The sequence below is a fragment of the Thunnus albacares genome, chromosome 13 (genome assembly GCF_914725855.1).
Source record: "Thunnus albacares chromosome 13, fThuAlb1.1, whole genome shotgun sequence".
Classification (NCBI taxonomy): domain Eukaryota; kingdom Metazoa; phylum Chordata; class Actinopteri; order Scombriformes; family Scombridae; genus Thunnus; species Thunnus albacares.
In genome coordinates, this window is record NC_058118.1 from 20,326,985 (window position 1) to 20,350,180 (window position 23,196).

General features: G+C 36.8%; 3 protein-coding genes and 1 long non-coding RNA gene across 15 annotated transcripts in view; 2 read left to right on the top strand and 2 right to left on the bottom strand.

Moving 5' to 3' along the window:
- LOC122995083 (solute carrier family 22 member 5-like) overlaps positions 1-23,196 on the top strand; it is an 82,016-nt gene that overhangs the window by 54,403 nt on the left and 4,417 nt on the right. For 7 of the 8 annotated variants that reach the window (XM_044370065.1, XM_044370066.1, XM_044370064.1 and 4 more), the window contains 4 exons: positions 13,921-14,153; positions 21,890-22,013; positions 22,666-22,848; positions 23,003-23,106. In XM_044370065.1, the coding sequence (XP_044226000.1) occupies positions 13,921-14,153; positions 21,890-22,013; positions 22,666-22,848; positions 23,003-23,106 (644 nt within the window). Of the gene's footprint in view, positions 1-13,689; positions 13,797-13,920; positions 14,154-21,889; positions 22,014-22,665; positions 22,849-23,002; positions 23,107-23,196 lie in introns of all 8 variants that reach the window. The other variant, XM_044370069.1, reaches the window with a different exon arrangement.
- Positions 6,023-13,520, top strand: LOC122995087. The gene is made up of 3 exons (XR_006406719.1): positions 6,023-6,033; positions 10,473-10,475; positions 13,433-13,520. It is a non-coding gene; the product is annotated as an uncharacterized LOC122995087 (long non-coding RNA).
- Positions 7,913-12,089, bottom strand: LOC122995084. Of its 4 annotated transcripts, none has more exons than XM_044370076.1 (6): positions 11,648-12,089; positions 11,311-11,375; positions 10,693-11,016; positions 9,632-9,958; positions 8,884-9,018; positions 7,913-8,254 (listed from the first exon to the last, which is right to left on the bottom strand). In XM_044370076.1, the coding sequence occupies exons 2-6, from the start codon at positions 11,363-11,365 to the stop codon at positions 8,181-8,183; spliced, it is 915 nt and encodes a 304-aa protein (XP_044226011.1). In that variant the 5' UTR covers positions 11,366-11,375; positions 11,648-12,089; the 3' UTR covers positions 7,913-8,180. The 4 variants fall into 4 exon arrangements, with proteins under 4 accessions (XP_044226011.1, XP_044226010.1, XP_044226008.1 ...); XM_044370075.1 differs by having other exon boundaries at positions 11,600-12,089; XM_044370073.1 differs by lacking the exon at positions 11,311-11,375 and having other exon boundaries at positions 11,600-12,089.
- LOC122995086 (sodium-dependent phosphate transport protein 2A-like) lies at positions 14,970-20,878 on the bottom strand. Of its 2 annotated transcripts, XM_044370082.1 has the most exons (9): positions 19,878-20,878; positions 19,432-19,576; positions 19,076-19,219; positions 18,820-18,931; positions 18,532-18,727; positions 17,757-17,852; positions 16,950-17,117; positions 16,687-16,803; positions 14,970-15,094 (listed from the first exon to the last, which is right to left on the bottom strand). In XM_044370082.1, the coding sequence occupies exons 2-7, from the start codon at positions 19,565-19,567 to the stop codon at positions 17,073-17,075; spliced, it is 729 nt and encodes a 242-aa protein (XP_044226017.1). In that variant the 5' UTR covers positions 19,568-19,576; positions 19,878-20,878; the 3' UTR covers positions 14,970-15,094; positions 16,687-16,803; positions 16,950-17,072. The 2 variants fall into 2 exon arrangements, with proteins under 2 accessions (XP_044226017.1, XP_044226016.1); XM_044370081.1 differs by lacking the exons at positions 14,970-15,094; positions 16,687-16,803; positions 16,950-17,117 and having other exon boundaries at positions 17,763-18,727.

Sequence of the window (23,196 nt, forward strand, 5' to 3'; positions counted from 1 at the left end):
AAATGAGACTTTAAAATATATTCAGTAAAACAGAGTTTCAAGTCACAAGCTAGTTTTCAAAAGCCATCTAGAAATAACACCATTGACACCAGTGCTTCTGCTTAGAAAACTGCAGAGCTCTGAAAACCAAATGAAAAACAAAATACACAGATCACAGAGGTGTTTACTCTGAGGTGTGAGTTTCTATTTCAGCTGCAGACACAGCTGCACAAAAAGCCTCCAGGTGTGACATCCTTTACCTTTGTCAAACAGGAACTGTAAAACTTATTTCCCTCAATATACTAAATAAATTACTTTTGCTCACCTTTAGTTATTCTTGAGCACATAGTACCAGTTTCTTTGAAAAAAACAACACTAAAGCACACATCTTATCATCACATTTCTAATGTCTTTACAAGTATTTAAAAGCAGAATATTTATTCATAAAGGCATGGACACAGGAGCTGCCTGAAGATGAGAGGTGTTTACACATCAACGATATGAAGAAAGGAACACTTTCTGCCTCTCAATGTACTGTAGCTAAACTTAAAAACACCATACACTACACATTACTAACAAACATCCGCATCGCTAAACTCTCTCACATGCAGCACATGTAATGCATAATTAAACAATGTGTGAGACTGACGGTTAGAAAACCACAGGGTTTTTTCTTTCCTTGTCACTGTTTCAGCCATGGTGCGTCATGTGAAAGGCTCACAGCCAGAGGAGAAACTCACTTCGTCTTTGCTGTAAATATTGGTTTCAAATAGTTTGCATTCAATCTTTCTAAGAATTTGTGATAGAATGTTTTTGGGTCTACTGAACTTACAATAAAGCAGACTCGCTGATTGTCAAGTTTAGAGTTTTATTGACTCATCTAAATAAGTTAAGATAAATAAATAAATAAAGCACCAGACATTGCTCCACATTCTACACTGCACCCAACAGTACATATTTTGGGCAGTTATGACATTTGCAGATGAGGTTTCAGTTTTGATTAGCTAACCAGAGGCAGCAATAACAAGGTATCAAGTATTGATCAACAGCAAGAATAATGAGGAAATCTTTTAGCATACTTTATTCAACATTGATTTATTTCATTTTCTCATCAAGTGGTGACTGATGCTTCAGTGCTGGAACATATGGTGATAGGATGAACTAACATCCAGCACTGTATACAAAGACACAATTACAAATGTGTATACTGTATATTTAATTCAGTTAGTTGATCAGGAGATACATACCTGTCCTGCCTACAGTACCAGTGAAAAGTTTCTCTCACTTTCTCATTCAAATGAATGGGAAAGTGTGTTCAAACCTTTGACTTGGACTGTACATCATAATGATAATGACTGATTATAGTAATGATGAAGGAGGTGCCAATCTCCATCTGTTTTGGAAGGCAGAGCTTAGTATGTCAATGTTCAGATCCTTCAGGGCAGTAATTATGGGTATTTGCATTGTGATTACATTATTAATTGTGATAATGGCTGTTATGTATGCATCAGTAGCAGCTATAATAGTAATGTTTGCTCTAGTAGTGGTAGAACTTACATATCATAAGTATGTGTGATGGTTGTGTGTGCATTTATACATATTTGTGTTTTCTATTTACCACTCAGCATTGGCTCCCCCTTGTGGTAAAAAATAATTACCACATTACCTTCTTGCAGGTGCTTCTTGCTCTACTGTTGAACATGAATTGTGATGACTATTATAGTTCTATATTCTAGATATGTGAACTTGGCAAACTTTGTGTGTCCACTGTCCAGTTTCTCTGGGACTGGCTGTGGGTTCTGGTCCTCACTCTGGTCCAAACTCAAAATGAACTGGACTTCATCTCCCTCAGAGGAGCAGCTGACCTCCATTTCTTCTGGTGACAAACACATCTGAGACACATCTGGCTCTGACACAGGAGCTGAAAGACAAACGCATGTACTGTATACACTACGTATAAAACCTAGTACAATGTAAAATTTACTATCAGATCTGTGATGTATGGAGCTGATATCTATTCCGATTTCTATTTTGACTGTAGAAAAAACTTGTGAGGCCTAAGCCGCAGAGACAACAGGATTAGAGTTATTAAACAGTTCTAAGTGCACGTTTGAGGGCTATTCGTGTACATTATAACAATTCCTGATTAAAATGTGATGGAAAACTGAGAACATAGAATGAAAGTTTGAAAATATGGAATGAAACATATTGACTCAAACCTGATGGTGACATCTCATTTGATGACATCAAGATCTTTTAGCCAATAATTTGAGTCATTATATTTCTTTCCAGTGGCCTAAAGAGCACACCAGTGGGAAACTTTGTTGCATGTCGTTACTTGTTTGTTATTACACAGCTTTGTTGAATACCCGATTCTGATTGGTCAATTACACCATTCTGCGGTCTGTTATTTCTGAATAGCAGGACCACTGCTATGAATAACAGACTGTTGCTAAGGACGCAGTTAGACTCTGGAGGACTACTTTCAATCATATAAATCCGCAGAAAGAAGGCCGGTAAAATTACCAACTAAAACATTAGAGATAATGTCTGTGACCGGGCACAGATGTGACGACAGCCTGAAGAGCTACTGGGCTCCAACCATTACAGAAAGGGAAAAGTTTAGCAAGATCCTGTCTTCCAATCCAGGTAACGGCAGTAGATCTGGTGAGTGCCTCTCTTAGTATAGTTGCGTATCGCTACACACTAACTTAAGTGATAAGCGGTAGTGATAATAGTAATATTGTTACCAGTTGTAACATTAGTAACAATTGTGTTTCCAGGTGTTTCAACTGCAAAGCCCCAGCAAGAGGGAAAAATAGAGATGAATGACAGAAACGTCATAATCTTAAGAGGGCTACAGAGTTTTCATAGATATTCAAGTTGCTATGCATGACAGTTTTTTAGTGGAAGCAATAGAATCATTTTTAAATCAATAAAATCATTTTTAAACCAATATTTTGTATCAGATTATTGATTTCTTTAGTAAATAGCCGTGTAATAAGGGTAATTCAGAGTGATTCAAGACCCCTCTGCTTTGCGTCAGGATCCTGCAACACCCTGTCGGGGTTCATTTCACAATAATGACCCGCTTGCTGTCCATTATCCCTTACTTGTTTCCCTCTCTCGCCTTATGTTTCCTGTCTCTCTTTATTGTTCTGTCTTATAAAAGCAAAATTAACTTGTCAAGTTGGATCCAACAAGAACATAAAGGCTAATTCATAGCAGGCATCTCAAAAATTTTGCATAAGAAATTCAGAGATTATTTTTATATTTTTATAAAATGTAATGAATCTATTAACATGAATGTTGTTTGCAGTATTTTTACAATCCTAAAATGGTATATGTACTGTAAGTAGCTATAAAAGTTAAATAATATGTAAGAAATTATAACCAGTCATATTTATTTACTAATTATTGCTACAAATTTACAAACTATTATCCAAAAGCAAACCCAGACACACTACTGCTATTTCTAATACTCTGATGACAGAAGATTTTCACCTCTTGAGCAATTTGATTTTTATTTTTAAGAGTCAACAGATATAGTAGCAGGGCATTGCTGCCACCATGGCAAAAAACATATTTGTTCCATTTCTTGTTATAACGAGAAACTTTTCTCATTTTAACAAGATCATTTTCATGTTATTCCATTTTTACGAGAAACTTTTCTTGTTATAAAAACAAACCACTTTATCTTGTTATCACAAAACGTTCTGGCTATAAATAAGTTACTGGTCTGTGCAGTGTTCTCTATCAGACCACAGACTATCCACCACCACCCCTGCACCCGCCTGAACTGGAGACCGAACCCTGCTTGAGCTGTTTAATTTCCCACAAGTATAATTTTACATATGATAATCAAAAACATATTTATGATAGTAGTCACTCTAAAAATGCAAGTATAATTATGTCTGTATATATCTCAGACTAACATGAAAAATATCTTTTTATGACGTGATAAGGATCTTCTTAAAATGAGAAAAGTTTCTTGCTGCCGTAATAGTCAAATATACAGTACAGACCAAAAGTTTGGACACACCTTCTCATTCAAAGAGTTTTCTTTATTTTCATGACTATGAAAATTGTAGATTCACACTGAAGGCATCAAAACTATGAATTAACACATGTGGAATTATATACTTAACAAAAAAGTGTGAAACAACTGAAAATATGTCTTATATTCTAGTTTCTTCAAAGTAGCCACCTTTTGCTTTGATTACTGCTTCGCACACTCTTGGCATTCTCTTGATGAGCTTCAAGAGGTAGTCACCTGAAATGGTCTTCCAACAGTCTTGAAGGAGTTCCCAGAGATGCTTAGCACTTGTTGGCCCTTTTGCCTTCACTCTGCGGTCCAGCTCACCCCAAACCATCTCGATTGGGTTCAGGTCCGGTGACTGTGGAGGCCAGGTCATCTGGCGCAGCACCCCATCACTCTCCTTCTTGGTCAAATAGCCCTTACACAGCCTGTAGGTGTGTTTGGGGTCATTGTCCTGTTGAAAAATAAATGATGGTCCAACTAAACGCAAACCGGATGGAATAGATAACTGTTTCAACTTTTTATATTACAATATATTTTCCTGTGTTATTGAGCAATTAACTATTCAAAGACCTAGATTTACTCTAGATAGAACATTAAATCATATTTTTAGTGAATTAATAATATTATTATTATTGTTATTATACACAATACTGTTTTCTACAGTAACATATTTTTACATTGTGTTAATCTTTTACTAGAGCTGTTGTTGCCGCAGATGTGATGATCATGTAGATGGAAATCATTGTTTTTAATGCTGTAACACATAAATCAGATGTCATTTTAAATGTTAAATTTGTATATTTAAACTGTATTTATATACTGTAAAATTACTAAATTTAAGGTCAGTTGTTAGTTTGAAGGTAAAAAGCCAATTCTAATAAAATTCAGCCTGACTAATATGATTAGCATGTCTGTATTATCGTTTTTCATAGTCACAGTTTCAGAAAAAGTATAATAATTTATACCCTCTCAGATTTCATACCTCTACAAACTATAAAATTATTTTAAAAAATGTTTATACTTATGTACTTTGTTGTTTTAGATAAAATTTTAATGACCAAGGAATGTAGCTATGACATACATAACAAAATAAAGAATGAACCTACTGATTTAAACACTTAAGACATTCATGCTGAGGGGAACTTCCTCCCAATTCCATTTACCATTAATACAGTTGCTTTACAATAATTGTTTAGTTGTATGGTAAACAATTATTGCAAAGTGTGTGAACTTCTTGTATCAGTTTTTACATTCAGGAAAGTTTTACTTATATTAATTCAGTAGTGCAGAACTTATATGAACACTGTGCTGTGATTATATTGCAATTATACGCTGTTAAGTTACACAGGCATACTTCAGTCATTTTACTGAATAGATACAGACAGGTGACAAATTAGAGGAAAAACCGATACAGGTCTGAATGCTTGACCCCTACAGAGAGGGGATCTGGTGGCTCTGTCATGGTTTTGGTCCACTTGTCCCCTTAGAGGGAAGGGTCACTGCAAATCAATACAACATTGTTCTGAGTGATCATCTTTATCCTATGATGAAACATTTCTATCGTGATGGGAGTGGTCTCTTCCAGGTTGACAATGCCCCTGTCCATAGGGCACAATGGTTTGATGAGTATGAAAATGATGTGAATCATATTCTATGGCCTTAACAGTCACCAGTTGAACACCTATGGGAGATTTTGGACTGACATGTTAGCGTTCTCCACCACTATCATCAAAACACCAAATGAGGAAATATCTTTTCGAAGAATGGTGTTCATCCCTCCAGTAGAGTTGCAGAGACTTGTAGAATTAATGCTAAGGCACATTGAAGCTGTTCTGCGGCACATGGTGGCCCAACACCTTACTAACACCCTTTATATTGGTTTTTCTGTTAATTTGTCACCTGTCTGTAATTTCAACATACATTTTGGCTTTGCACAATTCTTTAAGGGTTAAGCATGTACAGTTAGTGACATTCTCTTTCTGAGATGCCTAGCAAAAAACAAGTGTTAAAATGTGCATCAAAAGTAAGAATTATACTGATGTATTATTTTAATTTTCCCAGTTGTTGCCTTTCACACACTGTATTTCTACTTTTATTATTTTAAATAATTGTGCTTTCTTCTGAAAAAAACAGAAAGCCAAATGAGACTTTAAAATATATTCAGTAAAAGAGCTTCAAGTAAGAAACTAGTTGTCAAAAGGCATTTAGAAATAATACCTTTGACACCAGTGCTTTCACTTTTAAAACTGCAGAACACTGAAAACCAAATGAAAATACACAGATCACGGAAGTCTTTACTCTGAGGTTTGAGTTTCCATTTCAGCTGCAGACACAACTGTACAGAAAGCCTCCAGGTGTGACATCCTTTACCTTTGTCAAACAGGCACTATAAAACTTATTTCCATCAATATACTGAATAAATTACTTTTACTCACCTTTAGTTATTCTTGAGCACACAGTACCAGTTTCTCTGAAAAAACAACTTTAAATAAAACAGCTTATCATCACATTTCTAATGTCTGTACAAGTATGTAAATGCAGACTATTTATTCATAAAGACATGGGCACAGGAGCTGCATGAAGATGAGAGGTTTTTACACATTGACAACATGAAGAAAGGAACATTTCCTGCCTCTCAATGTGCTGCAGCCAAACTTAAAAACCCATACACTACACATTACTAACAACATCTACATCACTAAACTTTCTCATATGCAGCACCAGTAATGCAGAATTAAACCACGCGTGAGACTGACAGTTAAGAAACCACAGGGTTTTTTCTTTATTTGTCACTGTCTCAGTCATGGTGCGTCATGTGAAACGCTCACAGCCAGAGGAGAAACTCACCTCCTCTCTGCTGTAACTATTGTTTCCAAATAGTTTGCGTTCAAATGTTTTTGCGTCTACTGAACTTACAAGAAAGTCGACTCGTTTACTGTCAAGTTTAGAATTTTACTGACTCAGGCAAACTGGCCTCAGATCAACGCTGGTATATCCAGATGTTTTCAGAATAAAGTCAACTACAGCACAGAAAAGAAGAACATCAGCATCTAATGGTTGACTTGAGTTATTTATGTGACCTCACTTTTTTTTCCTCTCTCATTTACTCTTTCTCACTCAGTCAAGAGATAATTTAAGCTTTTTTATACACTATTTTGTTGGCATAATATATATCAATGCACCTGCACATCCAATATCCAGAAGGCAGCCTTCGAGACATTGGGAGAGGCATCACGGCACCATATTTTAAAAAGACTGTCATACTGTAAATACTGTAAATGTAAACAAGTACAAGTACTTCAAAATTGCACTTACTATATTGAAAGTGCAGTTGACCAAATTTACTTGGGTCCTTTTCAATTAAATGTGGTGAACAGTGGCTCCCCCTTGTGGTAAAATAGTAATTACCACATTACCTTCTTGCAGGTGCTTCTCGTTTACTGTTGGACATGAATTGTGACAATTCTGGTTTTATTTTCTGTGGAATTTACTGTTGTCACATCCAAACTAATCATTAACACAGACTTAGCGCTTGTTTAATGCCAATGTTTTTATATCGTATCTTTAAAAGTAGAAAGTGTAGACCAGCACTGCTATAGCTCCCTTACAATAAAATCTAATTTCATTTTACCTTAAAGTATATGTAATCCAGATGTTACCCATGAGGTACATTTTTTATTGCTACAGTACTAACAAATTACTGATTAAAAAACAAAGTCATAAAGCAAAAACTGTCTACTGTCTTTTACCAGTTGTGTGGAAACCTTAAAACAGTTTTATCTTCCTCTCTTTGTGCTGGACCTTCATTTGGTTTATATGGTGAAACACAGACAGGAAACAGAATGAAAAGAAACTGTGTTGGTTGTATTGATCATTAGAACAACAAGTAAATCTGTCACTACATATTTATTAAAGAATATGTTTTCCAATACCAGACACAATTACAAAGCAAATCACTGAAAATAAAAGCACTGTCACATTTGGAAAGCAAATGCATGAAGGCTTAAAAAACAAACTCTACAGATTCAAAATGTTATCTGAAAAATCAAAAGAAAAAGGTACTCCACTTACTGGGAGAACAGTCTGTTGTGAAATATAGTACTGCTGGGCATGGACATATTCTACAGATAGAGACTGTATAATGTAGGCTGTTGTATGATTAACATTTGATATGAATATTGTGCTGCATTTTGTATGTAACAGCTGAGTAGAGAATGACATCTTTGGAAATACCTGGAAAAGTAACATAAACAAGCATTAACAAAATTTAATTTAGTTAACAATAATCAATAATTGATGCTATGAACAACAGCTCTGTTTCTGCAAGTTATAGACCATTTATTACTATATTACATAACATTATATAACTACATAGCTTACATGCCTAACTTTAAAAAAAGAAAAAAGAATACCTCCTGCAATACATATTACATTGCTACCCTCTAAGAAGCCATTCATTTGCTTTCATCTCAGAGTAGTGTAAAAATCTGCAAGGATAATTTATTAGTGAACATTGATACATACATACAAAAGGATATAATTAATTTGTGGTAACGCATCCAATCAGTTTTATAAAAACTTTCTTACAACAAAAAGTTTCAAATGGTAGGAATTAGCGATGAACTTGAGCTTCAGTTTTGGGGTTTTCTGCAAAGTCAAGTATATGTACAGTACGTGGTTTGTATCTTGAACGTGCTCAATTCTGCATCAATCTCAGTTTGGTCAATTTATATAAGATTATATCTATCCATGCTTTATTCTACGTCCTATGAATAATAGTTTTTTTCTAAGTTGACAAGAAAATTAAATAGACCTCCTGGTCTCAGGGGAAATGAAGACAATGGAGAACATCTTTCTCTTACCTTCCTTAATTGCTGTGGGTTGTGTTTTCTTATGTAACTGATAAATACCAAGACATGGGTCCAAAAGGACAAGAAGGACAATAACAGCACCAGCTATCATAGCCACAGTCCCAACAAGGAAGTCGGAATTGGAAGCTAGAAACACAAACAAATATTAGATACTATGATAAAATTACAGTAGAGACTTTGATGATGCAGACATGTGATTCTCAGTGTTATCTCTGATATTTCTTGTCCATTGTTGCATCCTCTATTAAGTGTTTGACATGATATTTACTAGCTGTAGCTGTGTGCTTGCATCAGGGATGCATCAGTTGAAGACATAGCCCTAGTGAGAATGAATAGGAAGCAGCTACCTACACTGAAAAGAGCCTCAACTCAACTGAAGACATTGTTTCCAAAGTTCAGGAGACTGACTATAGGTTAGTGGTTATAGTACTGCCAACATCATATAGGAAGATTTTATTGTATCTTCATTGATGTAATTGGTTTTGCAGCTTCTAATTTCATGACATTAAATGTTTACTGCAATAACACAGTAACACTATGTTACACTACTGTATATAAATAGATGTACAGTGGAAACAGCTGTCTGGGACACTGCAGTAGACCGAGGAAAGGTAGAAAAAGGAAATTTGCTATGTGCTTAGAATTGTATTATTTGTAACAGAAATAAGTGAAATGGCAAAGGGGAGTTAATATCAAGTAAAAGAAACAAATGATTAGAATTTTTTTTAAAACAGTGTACCTTTACAGCCTGTCAGGTGAATAACAGCTTCATGTTTGCTGAAACTGTTCCAAACATGACAGGTCAAGTTTCCCATCAGCTGACCGTGTAAGCTGATGCTCACATTTGAAGCACCGGCTTTGTCTTGTGGTGTAGTTACACTCCCAGCCTGTGAGTGCATGTTTGCTGTCATGCAGCTCGGGGACTGGCTGTGGACTCTAGTGTGCATCAGTACGTAACCGTCCAAACTCAAAATGAGCTCGACTTCATCTCCCTCAGAGAAACAGCTGACCTTCATTTGTTCTGGTGACAAACACATCTGAGACACAACTGGCTCTGACACAGGAGCTGAAAGACAAACATAGTCATACATAATACTATTTATGAAGTCTAATACAAAGTAAATATATATATACATGTCATTATTGGCATTTATTTTAAACCCTAAAATTATATAAGAATGAGAAATCATAGTTACAAAAGAAAAAAAAAATTACAAATTCACAATTTTTAATCCTGATTAGATTTACATTGTTGAAAATATTAAATGAAAATTAGAGAATGTGGATTGAAGCATAATAGCCTGCTGCATAGATCACAGCTAGATTCTGGTAAATTAATGAATGATGAATTATCTAACAATCAATAATTACACTTGTGCCTGTGCATATAGGTCCAAAGTGATATAATAAAGCAATTTGCTTTTATTGCACGTTTAAGCAAATCAAATCCAGTCATTATATTTACTGCAGTATTCTATCAATCCAGTTCCAGTTTCTTTCTTCTGTTCTGTCTAATAAAGGCAAAATGGCCCAAAAAGTAAAAACTAGTGTGCTTATATTTCTTGTCAAGTTTGATCAAGTCAGTTAATTATAGTTAATTTACATCAGACACCTTACTGAAATACACACACAACCATACGTAAGAAATTAATTTCCATTTCTCCAAACCCAAAAACATGGCTGCAATATAGTCATATAGCACCATATATATCAGCCAAGTTTAAACTGAAATCTTTTCATACACAACTGGAATTGATGTTATTGTTGTTTCTACAATTTAACCTTATTTTTTAACCTTACCTCTTATTTCTAAATGTACACTGAGTTGTTTCAGTAAAGTACCATTCAGTCCAAATTCTTCCACCTGGTAATCCCCAGAGTGTCTCTTCATTGCATTACCTAATTTGAATGTTCCATTAGTGAAGAATTCAGGCTGATTCACATATTCAATGTGTGAAGTCACTGTCTGATTTTTTGCTATTTTCAATATTATATATTTGTTATCTTTTATCAGTTTTATCTCTCTATTTTTTGTATTTGGCAGATGAAAAAGCAACGGTTGACCCAGGACTCCAAGACACTGCTGAGCTCCGGCAGGCTCAGAGAAACTGCATTTAGTAGACCCTAAAAACAAACAAAAACAATAAAATGTAAAATACTGATTTAAAAATAATAATAGAAATAATTGTAATACAATTGTTATTGTATTCTTGTATTTTGCTCCAACAACTTTCCAGTAACTATTAAAAGTCATAGTTTTATTGCAAATTAACATTAAGTGTAGTTAATATTGCTGAGTATAAAATATGGGTTTTAAAAATGTAAACTCTTCTGCCTTTCTTAAAATATTGCATCTTTTTCTTTTCTGATGTCTGATCCACACCATATTGTTAACGGCACAGTTAGACTGAAGTGTACCTTTTGCCAGCACTGTTGTTGCGAGAGCTATGAGGATTATGTAGATGGACGTCATGTCTTTACTACTGTAACACATAAATCAAATTATCATAAGAATGCTTCATGTTAAAAATGACCATATTCATGCTTGAAGGTTCATACATATACTGCATGTGGCCTTTCCTAACTTACATACAAGTAGCTCTTAGTTTCAAGTTAAAATGTCAACTCAATAAACATTTAGCCTGGACAATATGAATAACTAATATCAGCATGCGTACATTGATTCAAATTCAAAACTGTCACTCACAGCATTTGCAATCGTATGACGTCTTCTTTGTAGCTGTTAAAGACTGACCTGTGAATTTTCCACTGACGGCGAGTTGGTTTATTTCTGATCTTTTTGCTGTGTGATAAGAATCAAGGAAGTAGCTACTGAGCTGCCACCCACATTCTGCTAGTGACCAAAATGAATTCATCGCTATTGTAGCTAAATGTACTGTACTGTCTTGCATTATTCAGATGAAATCTGCTAAACTTGAATATGGCTTCTCAAACTTTAAATAATGGTCAATACAAGTTATTGGTGCAGAAAGTGGTTCATTTGTGCTGTCTTCAGTTTTACCTTTTTCATCTTGTGCTGTGTAAAATGTTCCAGTTATAAAAAAAACTTGAGTCATTTTCTAATTGCATTTACAACAGTTTAATTGGTACGGTCAAGGAATTGGTATTCTGTATATTGTCACTGTGTGGAGAGTGTGTGGTTGTAGGGGGAGAGTTTAAACAACTAGGTGATGTGGCTGTGATTATAAGAGATTATAAGTGAGTTGTGCTGTGCTGACCAGGGCAATATACCTGTAAATCCACTGTAAGGTTTTGTCTAGATGATTTGCTGTGATCCACTGCAATATGTTGATCATGTAAACGATTTTTTATTAAATATATAGTGCACTTTGAATGTCAAGTTTTAATTTGGCCTTGTAGCTGGTTCATGTTGTTGTTGTGGTGAAACTGTGTTATAGTTTATGTGGAACAGAGCGCAAAGTCACAAGCTAGTTCTTTAATACCCATTTAGAAATACTATGTTGTAAACACATGTTAAACCTGCCTGAAGATGAGAGATGTTCCTGCAAAAGATACACTGTAGCAACATACTGTATAGCCACAGCATAGAAAAGCAAACTATGACTCATAAATAGGTGCGTCACTAAACTTTTTCACAGACAACACGAGTAATGTGAAATTAAACAATGTATGAGAATAACAGTTAAAACCCACAAGTTTTTCTTTTTTTGTCACTGCCACCACCGCAGTGCCTTGTTTGAAACTTTCACAGCCCCAAAAGAGACTCAACTCATTTCTGCTGTAAACACAGGTAGTTGTGGTTGGTTCCAATTAATTCGCATGCAAGCCTGCAAAGAATTTGTGGTCATAGAGTGGTAAATGTTCAATTTTTAATTTTAGAGTTTTATTTGCTCATACAAATCAGTAAAAAAAAATGCAGCTGCATGAGAAGCACCAGAAATTGCTGCTCATTTTAAGCAGCACCTGAAAACATGTGCTAAATGCTGCTTAAATGACATTTTCAGATAATCTTGTGTTCTACCATTATCTTCCATTATTATTTTTTTAATCAGTGATGAAAGTGCAGTACAGTAGAGTGGACATAATGGCATAATAAGGGGTCTTCACAGCAGTAAACACTCACACAAAACAAGCAAACAAAGAAAACCAAAGCAAAATAGACAAGCACTTTGAAACAGGACAGTTATGGCTCCTCTTTTTTTTCTTTTTAAATGCAGTTAGATGGATACAAGGTTGAATCTCCCATCAACAGCAGGAACCAGGAGGAGAGGTTTTTGCATACTACTTCACTTTAAGAAACGCATCTTAAAGTGTGTTTGAGCGTCTTTATGTCATCACAGTTACAGTTCTCAAAAGCTATCACTCTATGATGGGAAGAAACCAACATGCTATTTATTACTGCAACTATTCATACCGTACTCGTCTGACCGTCTTCCTGAATGACATACTAGACAAGACTTATGCTGTTTTGGTATGTGGGCTTTTGGGTTTTTTATTGCTTCATAACAACAGGCTTATAATTAACCAGTTACACATCTCCTTTTCTTCAGCAAATGAGTGTTAGATATTTCTTTTAATTTTGGAAATAGCACTACAGGTGAGTGCTCTTCAGTTGAGTACTGTGATTGTTTGCCTTTATGTCTATGGACCATACTGCCGACATGTTATTCTCTAAAGACATGTTAGTTGCTGTGTTGTCTGTGTTGTCGTTTTCCTCATTATATTGTAGATCACAACATCCAGGTTTGTCTGGTCCTCTTTGTTCCTTCCAGCTCTTATCAATCTCTTGTTCCCTCTCTCTTACTTTTCTCTCAGGGTTGATATTAATGCCCTCCAGGGTTGTTACAGGACCATCATTTCCCTTACAACTCCAACCTAGAAGCAAAAACAAAGGAGCTCAGACTTTCAGAAACCAGGAGGAGGTTATTCAGAATCATAATATCAGCAGGGAGTAAGGTGGTTAAGTCTGTATTGCTGTACTGTATAATAAGAAAAAAATAATGGGCTAACAGTGCTATATTTACCTCTCCCTTGCCTGCTCCAAAGAGTCACCCTGGTGATGAGGTTATCCAGGGGTTGCAGCGAGGTCATCCAAGCAGGCAAGAAGTCCCAGTCCCGCAGTCTGATGGGCAAACAATTGGGTCTGCGCACCTGGAGAATGTTTACTGTTGCAACAAATATAATCACCATAATGACTGGTATGCCAACCCCAGCCATCACCCTCCAGCCAGCCATGGAGAGGGCAAACACCAGGGATGGGAGCAGCAGAAAGCAGACAAGTAGGTAGAGCACAGCAAACCAGCGGTACCTGTGTATATGTAAGTTATTTTAGCTTATCATTTCTGTATTTTATTGGGGTCACACAGTAACTTTAATAGAATTGTGACATGATGTTAATTATATTCATCTCAATAGCTCAGACACTTCTTGGTTTTCCAGCTTTTATTACGTCAGTAGAATATTTTGATTTCCCTTGTAGGTTGAGCTAACATCTTTAGTTATTTTGTTGGTTGAGTAAAAATAAATACTATTGCTATTCGTACCTGGAAGTGCAGTTACCAAGGGCACAGGCCATACGTATGGGTAGGCGGGTGGCTGGTATTGGATACCATAGCAGGATACCAAGGAGGTTAAAGAAAAAATGGCATAGAGCAACCTGAAAGAAAAGAGTAGACAGAGGAGGATGAAAGATGCGAGCATAGGAATGAGACAGAGAGAAAACCACAGAATGTTTTTGTTATGGTGTTTTGGGTGGTTTGCAGGGCATGTCTATACTATATGGCTGCTATGATGTTCTGACTGCTTGGGCTTTACTAAATGCTTTGTAGGTGGTTAATGGGGTTAATGTATTCTATTTTGAGTCTGTGTAGATGCTAGGGTTTTGATAGGTGATTATTGCCATGGTCATTCTGTGTGGTTGCTAGGTGGTTACCAAGGTAAATGAGGCTGTCAATAAGGTAACTTTAGTAAGTTGCTGTGGAGTATTACATATTTTCTTGGATGTATTATGATTTTGTATATGTGCATACATGTGTGTGTGTGTGTGTGTGTGTGTGTGTGTGTGTGTGTGTGTGTGTGTGTGCGTGTGTGTATACCTGTGTGGCAGCTGCTAGCTTATCCCCTGGACTAGCCAGCGCTGCCAGTGTGGCTGTTGTAGTGGTTCCGAGGTTGGACCCAAGGGTTAAAGGGTAGGCTCTTTCAATGCTGATCACACCAATCCCTGAGGGTTCATAGCATGAGTTACAACAGGTACAATACAGGTAAAACACATCAGTAATACATTAGAACTAATGAAAGGTCAAAGTACGACTTTAAAATGTTAATGGGTAACCTAGCTTTCAAGAACATTGCTAGAGTTTTATGGTCAAAGACAAAAGGCAAGGCAAGTTTATTTGTATAGCACATTTCAACAACAAGGCAATTCAAAGTGCTTTACATAGAGCATAAAAGGCATCAAAACAGAGTATAAAAGCAACACAAGTATAAAAACAATTAAAAGTGTTAAATTTGGAAATAAAAAGAAGCTAAAAGGGAATAAGACAGATAAAACCAGAGAATAAAAGTTACAGTGTAGTGTAAAATATTAACCCTCAAATTTGATTTAATAAAAGGCAGCGGCAAACAGAAAAGTCTGCAGCTGTGATTTAAAAGAACTGAGAGTTGCAGCAGACCTGCAGTTTTCTGGGAGTTTGTTTCAGATATGTGGAGCATAAAAACTGAACGCTGCTTCTCCATGTTTAGTTTTTACTCTGGAGACAGAAAGCAGACCTGTCCCAGACGACCTGAGAGGTCTAGATGGTTCATAATGTAGCAGCAGATCAGAAATGTATTTTATCCCTAAACCATTCAGTGCTTTATAAACCAACAGCAGCATCTTAAAATCAATTCTTTGACAGACAGGAAGCCAGTGTAAGGATCTGAGAACTGGAGTTATATGATCCACTTTCTTGGTCTTAGTGAGGACTCGAGCAGCAGCGTTCTGAATCAGCTGCAGCTGCCTGATCGATTTTTTAGGGAGACCCGTGAAGACACTTTTACAGTAGTCAAGTCTACTGAAGATAAATGCATGGACAAGTTTTTACAAATCCTGCTGAGATATAAGTCCTTTAATTCTTGATATATGCCTCAGGTGATAGTAGGCTGACTTTGTAATTGTCATAATGTGGCTGTTGAAATTCAGGTCTGAGTCCATGACTACACCGAGATTTCTGGCTTGGTTTGCAGTTTTTAACATTATCGATTGAAGCTGAGTGCTGACTTTTAAACGTTCTTCCTTGGCTCCAAAAACAATTTAAACAAAAGCAGGTCCTCCTTCAGGTTTAGCATAGACAGTGAAACCAATAAGATTTTGCTATTGTAGAGATACAGTATGTCTAAAACTGTACTAATCTCCTACACATGGAGGATTTATAACAAACATGTTTAACCATTATCTAGTGCAGTCTTGTTAATGCTGCACCAAGCTAGCAGAGTCCTGCATCTAACTGTAAAAACACTGAGATGGTAATTTATTTACTGAGCTGGTGGAAAGTAAAAGAGTAGGGAATGTTGCTGCAATATCCAACACAGTCTATTTCATGCATAATAAATACCAAGGTAGTAAATATATTATGCAATTTCAGAAACATTTAGGGAACCACAATCATCTGTCAATGCAAAGTTCACACCTGTGTCGCATGTAGGTGGCAAATAGTGGGTATATTGAAAAATACAGCAAAACTCAATCTCAAAAAAGTGCATCTCTTTTATTGATTATACCCTCAATGGCAAATTTGTCGTGACACAAATAGTGTGTGAGAGTGTGTTTATTACCTATAAGCGGTGTGATGGCAGAGGTGAAGACAGAACTACTCTGAACCAAAAAGGTCATGCCTGCTCCTACTAACAGAGCCAGATAACCTGCCAGCCAGGTAAAAGGGAAGGGGAAATCTGTAGGACATGACAAGACAAGCCATAAGCATAAACAGTATATATACTTGGTGGCACATGTGTTTTTACTTTTACATTACATTTATACCCTTGTGAAGTGTAGCTGAAAGGTATTTAGGAAAAGGGCTTTCATATTCTTGTATTACCTGTATTAACAACTGTATTAATAGCATTGGCCACCTGACCCCTCAGCAGGGAGTTAAGCAGTTTTACGAGCAATATCAGACAACTACACAGCACCAACAGGGAGCAAGCCAGGAGGATCAGACCTATCGCCAAGTCTGACAAAGAGCAGTCCACAAAGAGATGCATACCTGGGCAGAGAGGCAGAGACATGACGTCATAAGTTTTTGATACAGAACAAGATTTCTGAAGTAGGAAACAAAATTTAACTACCAGGTTGTAAAGGAAAGAAATAATTCAGCGACTGAGAACAACTGACAAACTTAGTAATCAGTGTTTTTTATTTGCAGAGCATCTTGATTATTGATGATTGGTGCAGAAGGAAATCTAGTGGTTAAAACGCTCAAGTAGACAGGAAAATGAGTAAGAGTGGAGAGGAGAGATGTTATTCTGTCACAGACAACTTAAAAATTTTAAATCACTGGAATACTTGAAAACTGGCATACATTTCTGTGTGTGTTCGGAAAGGTTGTGTGTTCTCCAGGTTGTTTCATTGTCCTGTCAGCAATGATAAACAGGCAGAGTGTAGACTGAGGCAAAGAGACGGTGGGACACTTTCAAAATGTCACATATTTAATACGTATCTAATTTTGCACATTCAATACATGAACAACTCTACTTTATAAATAGTGGAATACAGGTAGCATGATGTACATAAACAATCTGGTCACATTTTTTTGTTCTTTTTTTGTTAAAAGAGACAAATGTATTAATTGAGGGAATGGGACACAAGAAGGGAAAGGGAGTAACTTGACATATCATACCAGTACCATCATGTTTGTGGTTAGACACCAGTGCTTCACCAGACTCTTGTTTCTCACACTCTGGTCTCCTGTAGCGATGGCTGCAATAACTGACCGATCCAGCTACAAAGAGTGAATTATCTTATTATGTGATTATTATGGTGTTAGAATTAGTTAATTGCTGCCATCAATTGTCTACAGAGAGATTACGCATTTTACCTGCCAGCTCTTTGGTAGAAAATGTTTTTTGTTTCACTATAGCATAATACACCAATGAGGTGTACACATTGTCTATGCAAAAGGCCCACTTTGACAGTTTTTAACTTGATTTTTTTGCTTCAGTGCTGCTTCTGTCTGCAGTCTAACAGGTTATTTTTCTTCTCATGCCCTCAAGAACCTTTGCTTAATTTTCCGCTGCTGCTGTCTGCTATTAAACTGATAGAGAATAATTATGCAAAATCTGTTAAATATGTAAGCTTTTAGTAGGAGACCTCTTTCTCTCTATTTTCACTTCATGGTTGGGGAGTGCAAATTCCATTTTACATCAGTTTTCCAATGTGAGATAGAGGATGTAATGTTTGATAAAGTTTATGCTTTTTAAAACTATTTGGTTTTAGCACATATTTTAGTACTCATTCTAAAGAAAGCCTGTCAATTGCTTCTTATGTTCTATTCCCATGTGTTCTGTTCTGCTTTCTAGGTCTTTATCCTTTTTTGAATTCACTTTTGTATAAGTATTTGTTTGTGTCTGAGTTAAAAAAATATCTGCCATACTTATGGAGATACAGTGTAGGTAGAGTACCTGGATAATCTTTTTAGTGAGTGGCTCAGTGAGGACTTTAAGAAGTTCAGGTGCTTCCTCTCCAGTACTGAACTGTAGCGTGTTGACCACGACCTGTGACAGATACCTCAACAGACCGCTCACAGCTTCCAGAGGGAGAAGCACCAAGACAGACAACCAGTTAAAACAGTCATGGACTGTAGCTCCTGCAAATGCCCTGGAAAAAAACATAATTTCAGTGATTTAAAAAAAAAACCCAAAAAACACACAAATATGCACAATACAAATATTTAGTACATACAGCCCTACCGTTCAAACTCTTCTCTCTCCCCAGCTTGCATCAGAGCAACAATAGTATTAGTGACTGATGTTCCAATGTTGGAGCCCATGATGATTGGAATAGCTGACCGAACATCCAGCACTGTACCGAAAGACATCATTAGAAAAATGTGTATATATAAATATAGATCAATTAATAGAACAGGAGAAATGGGGTTCTGTTGAACAGACTTTTAAGTATATTATCCATGACAAACGTTGCAGATTTTTTAATACATTGACTCACAACCAGAAGAGACGAGGCTGACTATGATGGAAGTTGAGGTGGAGGAGCTCTGGACCAACACTGTCACTAGTATTCCCACCACAAGCCCTGCCACTGGATTAGACAAGATGGCATTTTCCTGAAAGATATCTCCTGCTACCCTGCCTGGAAGGGAAAGACAAACAAAGAGTGACAGGCAGGCAGAAAGCATTAATATCAAAATCAGGTTGAGCATCCAAAGAATAGCTAATACAGACATTTATGTGTCTACGTGTGTTACTACAGTTTATACTATATTTAAATGGTAATGTGAGTTACTGAATACTGTCAAGTTGAAAGGTTGACGAAGATAATTATGATGAATGATGGCTGCTTACCCCCAGCTAGTTGGAAGGCAGAGCTTAAAATGTCAAGGGAACACACAAAGATGTACAGGAGTAGAACGAGGAGCGGGATTTTGCAGAGAGCAGATACCACGGTTTTCACTTGCTGTGTTCTCAGCTGAGTTTCCATAGTCTGATCCTGTAGGGCACCGATTATGGGTAATTGAAGCAGAATTCATAGTGCTTAGTGCCTGTAGTAGTGGTACTTGTAGTGATAGTAGTCGTATTATTTATGTAAGCAGCAGAAGTTGTGATAGTAGTAATATTTGTTGTGTTATGTTATTAAATGATACTACCACTACAGAACACTCAAAGATTTGTTTTAACATTACAAAACATTCACTGTAACCAAAACTGTGACCAAAACACAAATGAATTGCAGAACAACATTTTCTTGCTTTAAGCATGCAGTTTGTGCAAATTCTATTATTTCAACATACCTTGGGTTTTTGAGAAATGGTGCCTCTGCTTCAGAAAGTGAATGCTGACTTAGATTGCAGCTGATAGCAATAAGTAAAACATAATTAATTTAATTTCTTTGAGTGAAAAGACAAGAACCAAGGGACCTAATGCACTAAATTGTATAACTTACAAGAAAAGGGAAAAGAGAGACAGGATAAGAGAAGGGAAGATGAGAAAGAGGAAGATAGAAAGGCATACAAAGAAAGGGAGGTGCTACTGTGTAGAGTAGATTAACTATTTGCAGAGCACGGTTTGACTGGTGGTATAATGTAAAGCCAAGACTCTCTTACTCATTCTGTCTTTCTTTGTATCACTCTGTGGCAGCATCTATAAACATTACCTATGTACTGTATATGATATGATTCCATGGTTTTAGTTTAATATTCACTTTACTATTTACCAAATAGGCTACTACGGAACTGATAAACCAAAAATATAACCATATAACCATGAATGTCTGTCACTGACTGAGTGAGTCAATGAGTGATGAAGTTACACCATTGGTTAGCCGACTACAGCTAAGCTATCCCAGAATGCATTTCGCACTGATCAATAGCATGGTGGAGATTAGGCTGTTGTCATTTTCACTGTAGGACTGTTAATATGTCACTTTATTCATTTTTTTTTCAGGTGAGTCCTACAAAGGCTACAAAGGCATGTCCTTTGTAGGCCGCAAAGGCTGAACTGAGCGTTGTTAAATGGGATGGGCTGGTCTACAGAGGATTTCCTATTTGCATCACCAGCTGTTCCCGCCCTTTCCCTTGCGTCATGAAGCACCGCTCCTGTAGCCTAGCAACCTTGACAGCTGAATTGACAATCAGGACCATAGACTGTAAAAAAAAATGTGGACGTAGTCACCATGACGTCACCCATTGGTTTGTCGATTGCCTTTAAGTTTAGCAATTTGACTGTTGCCATCTTGGATTTGGCCGTCACCATCTTGGATTTTTGGAGCCAGAAGTGACCATATTTCGATCAGAGGGTGGAGCTGACCATAGCGCTAGCTGCTAGCTTGGTTAACACAGTACATTTACAGTCTGTGATTAACTGTGATATTGCTCATGCTAATAATAATTTTTGCTAGCGAAAAACAGATTTAAAACCATTAAAACCAGTATATGCTATATATATATATATATATATATATATATATATATAGTATAGGCCTATACTCTGAATCTGGGATTATGCCATGATTACATTATGTTATCAACATTTTAGCTGTGGTAGCAACTTGTCAATCACAAGGCAACCATGCCATAAAACATATGCTGCTTTATCATCTATTTTATTCTAAATGGGGCCATAATTTACAAAATGAACATCATGCTGTATTGAAGAAGACTTTAAAGTAGCGATTGAGACCATAAACTCATTAGGATTGTTTACTGAGGTAATAAATCAAGTGAAAAGTAGGGTCATTTTCTCATAGACTTCCATACAGTCGGACTTCTTTATGTAACCGGTGGAGTTCAGTTTTTTTTTTGGAGTTCAGCCACAGAGCAATTACGCTTATGGCACTCAAATGGCCAGCAGTGGCCCTAATCGGAAGATCAGTGGAAGTATCCTTGGGCAAGATACTTGTTGTGCCATCGGTGTGTGGGTGTGTGTGTGAATGAGCATTAGAACTCCTGATTAGCAGATTGGCACGTTGCATGGCAGCATGCCATCAATTAATGAATGTGTGTGTGAATGGGTGAATGTTGGCATGTGGTGTAAAGCGCTTTGAGTGGTTGGAAAACAATAAAAGCACTATATTAATACAGCCAATTAACCATTTATTATTTGCTGGCACAGCGCATAGGGCATAGTCGACTGCGAGTTTACAGGCTGTAGATAAGACACATTCCCACAAAGACATTATCGAAGACAGCACTTGTAGAGTAATCAGGTGGATTTCAGAAATTATGAAGGATTATGATGAAACTACAGCCTTTCTGGGTGATTGGGGACGTTTCCAACAGATTGTCTTCTTTCTGCTCTGTGCCAGCACTGTCCCCAACGGATTTGGAGTTTTATCCATCGTCTTCGTGGCTGACATTCCCAGTCACCACTGCATGGTTCCTGAAGTTGACCTGACTGAAGATTGGCAAAATGCTATCATACCAATAGAGGTAAATGACTGCACAACTGACAATTTGGAACTGTGCAAATACATAACTTTCTTAAGTTTGGTTTATGCTCATTCAGACCTAGTTCACACTCATGGGGTTGTCCAACCATGTCGGCAGTCAAAAGTGTTTATAGTTGTTCTGAAAGCAAATAATCTTGAACAGACTTACAGAAAAGGTGCATGTTCATAGTTAATTAAGATACAGTTTTACAATGATATGGGCTCACTAAGAACTTTAAAGCTTTGTGGTTTCAGGCTTCTACAAATATTCTATAAATACAGACCTATGACACTTTAAACAGTTTAAGTACCCGCTGTAGATCTGCAAAACTTAACAATATTGATAAGATGTTAAAGCACAGTCATAAACAGTACAACTGATGAAGTTTATGTATTTTTCTGCCTTTGTTGTAAAAATCAAGCCCTCATAAACAGACTGATAAAGTGGTATGGCACGTTCCAGGGTTATACATGATACATGAAGGTAAATAGAAAGGTACAGGTACTGTAAGGACATAGCTGTCAGCGCCATATAGTCCAAAGCCCACTGAGGTTTCACAATTTTAACACATACACAGAATGGCACCATACAAGGGATACGTGCACTGAAACAGAAATGTTCATTATAATGTTTGTGTCATTGTGACTGTGAGGTGGTGAACGGGAAACAGGAGCGGAGCCGATGCAGCAGATACAGGCTGGATGTGGTCAGAAATCTCTCTGCTCAGGGACTCATTCCTGGCATTGACATCAACCTCGCTGACCTGCAGCAGGAGAAATGTGTGGATGGATGGACCTACAGCAAAGACATCTACCAATCCACCATAGTCTCTGAGGTATGCATGTGTATGCTTGCAATAGTTGAAGTTAAAATCATAACATGAATGCAGATTCCCTCTTGTCATCGTATTTTTTTGCAATATTTTTGAAAACTGTAACTTGCTTGCTTTTATTTTTCCTAAATGTCTCCTTAATGTATGGATATTCCAGTATGACCTGGTGTGCAGTGAGCAGTGGAAGCAGCCTTTCACCGCCACGCTTTACTTCCTAGGAGTTCTTGTTGGATCCTTCTTCTCAGGACAGCTCTCAGATCGGTACTGAGAACACAAACTCAGTGTGATGCATGCATGCCTTGAAAAGTGACTTTTGAACTTATTTAGTTAGTTTTACTTTTGTGCTGTCCT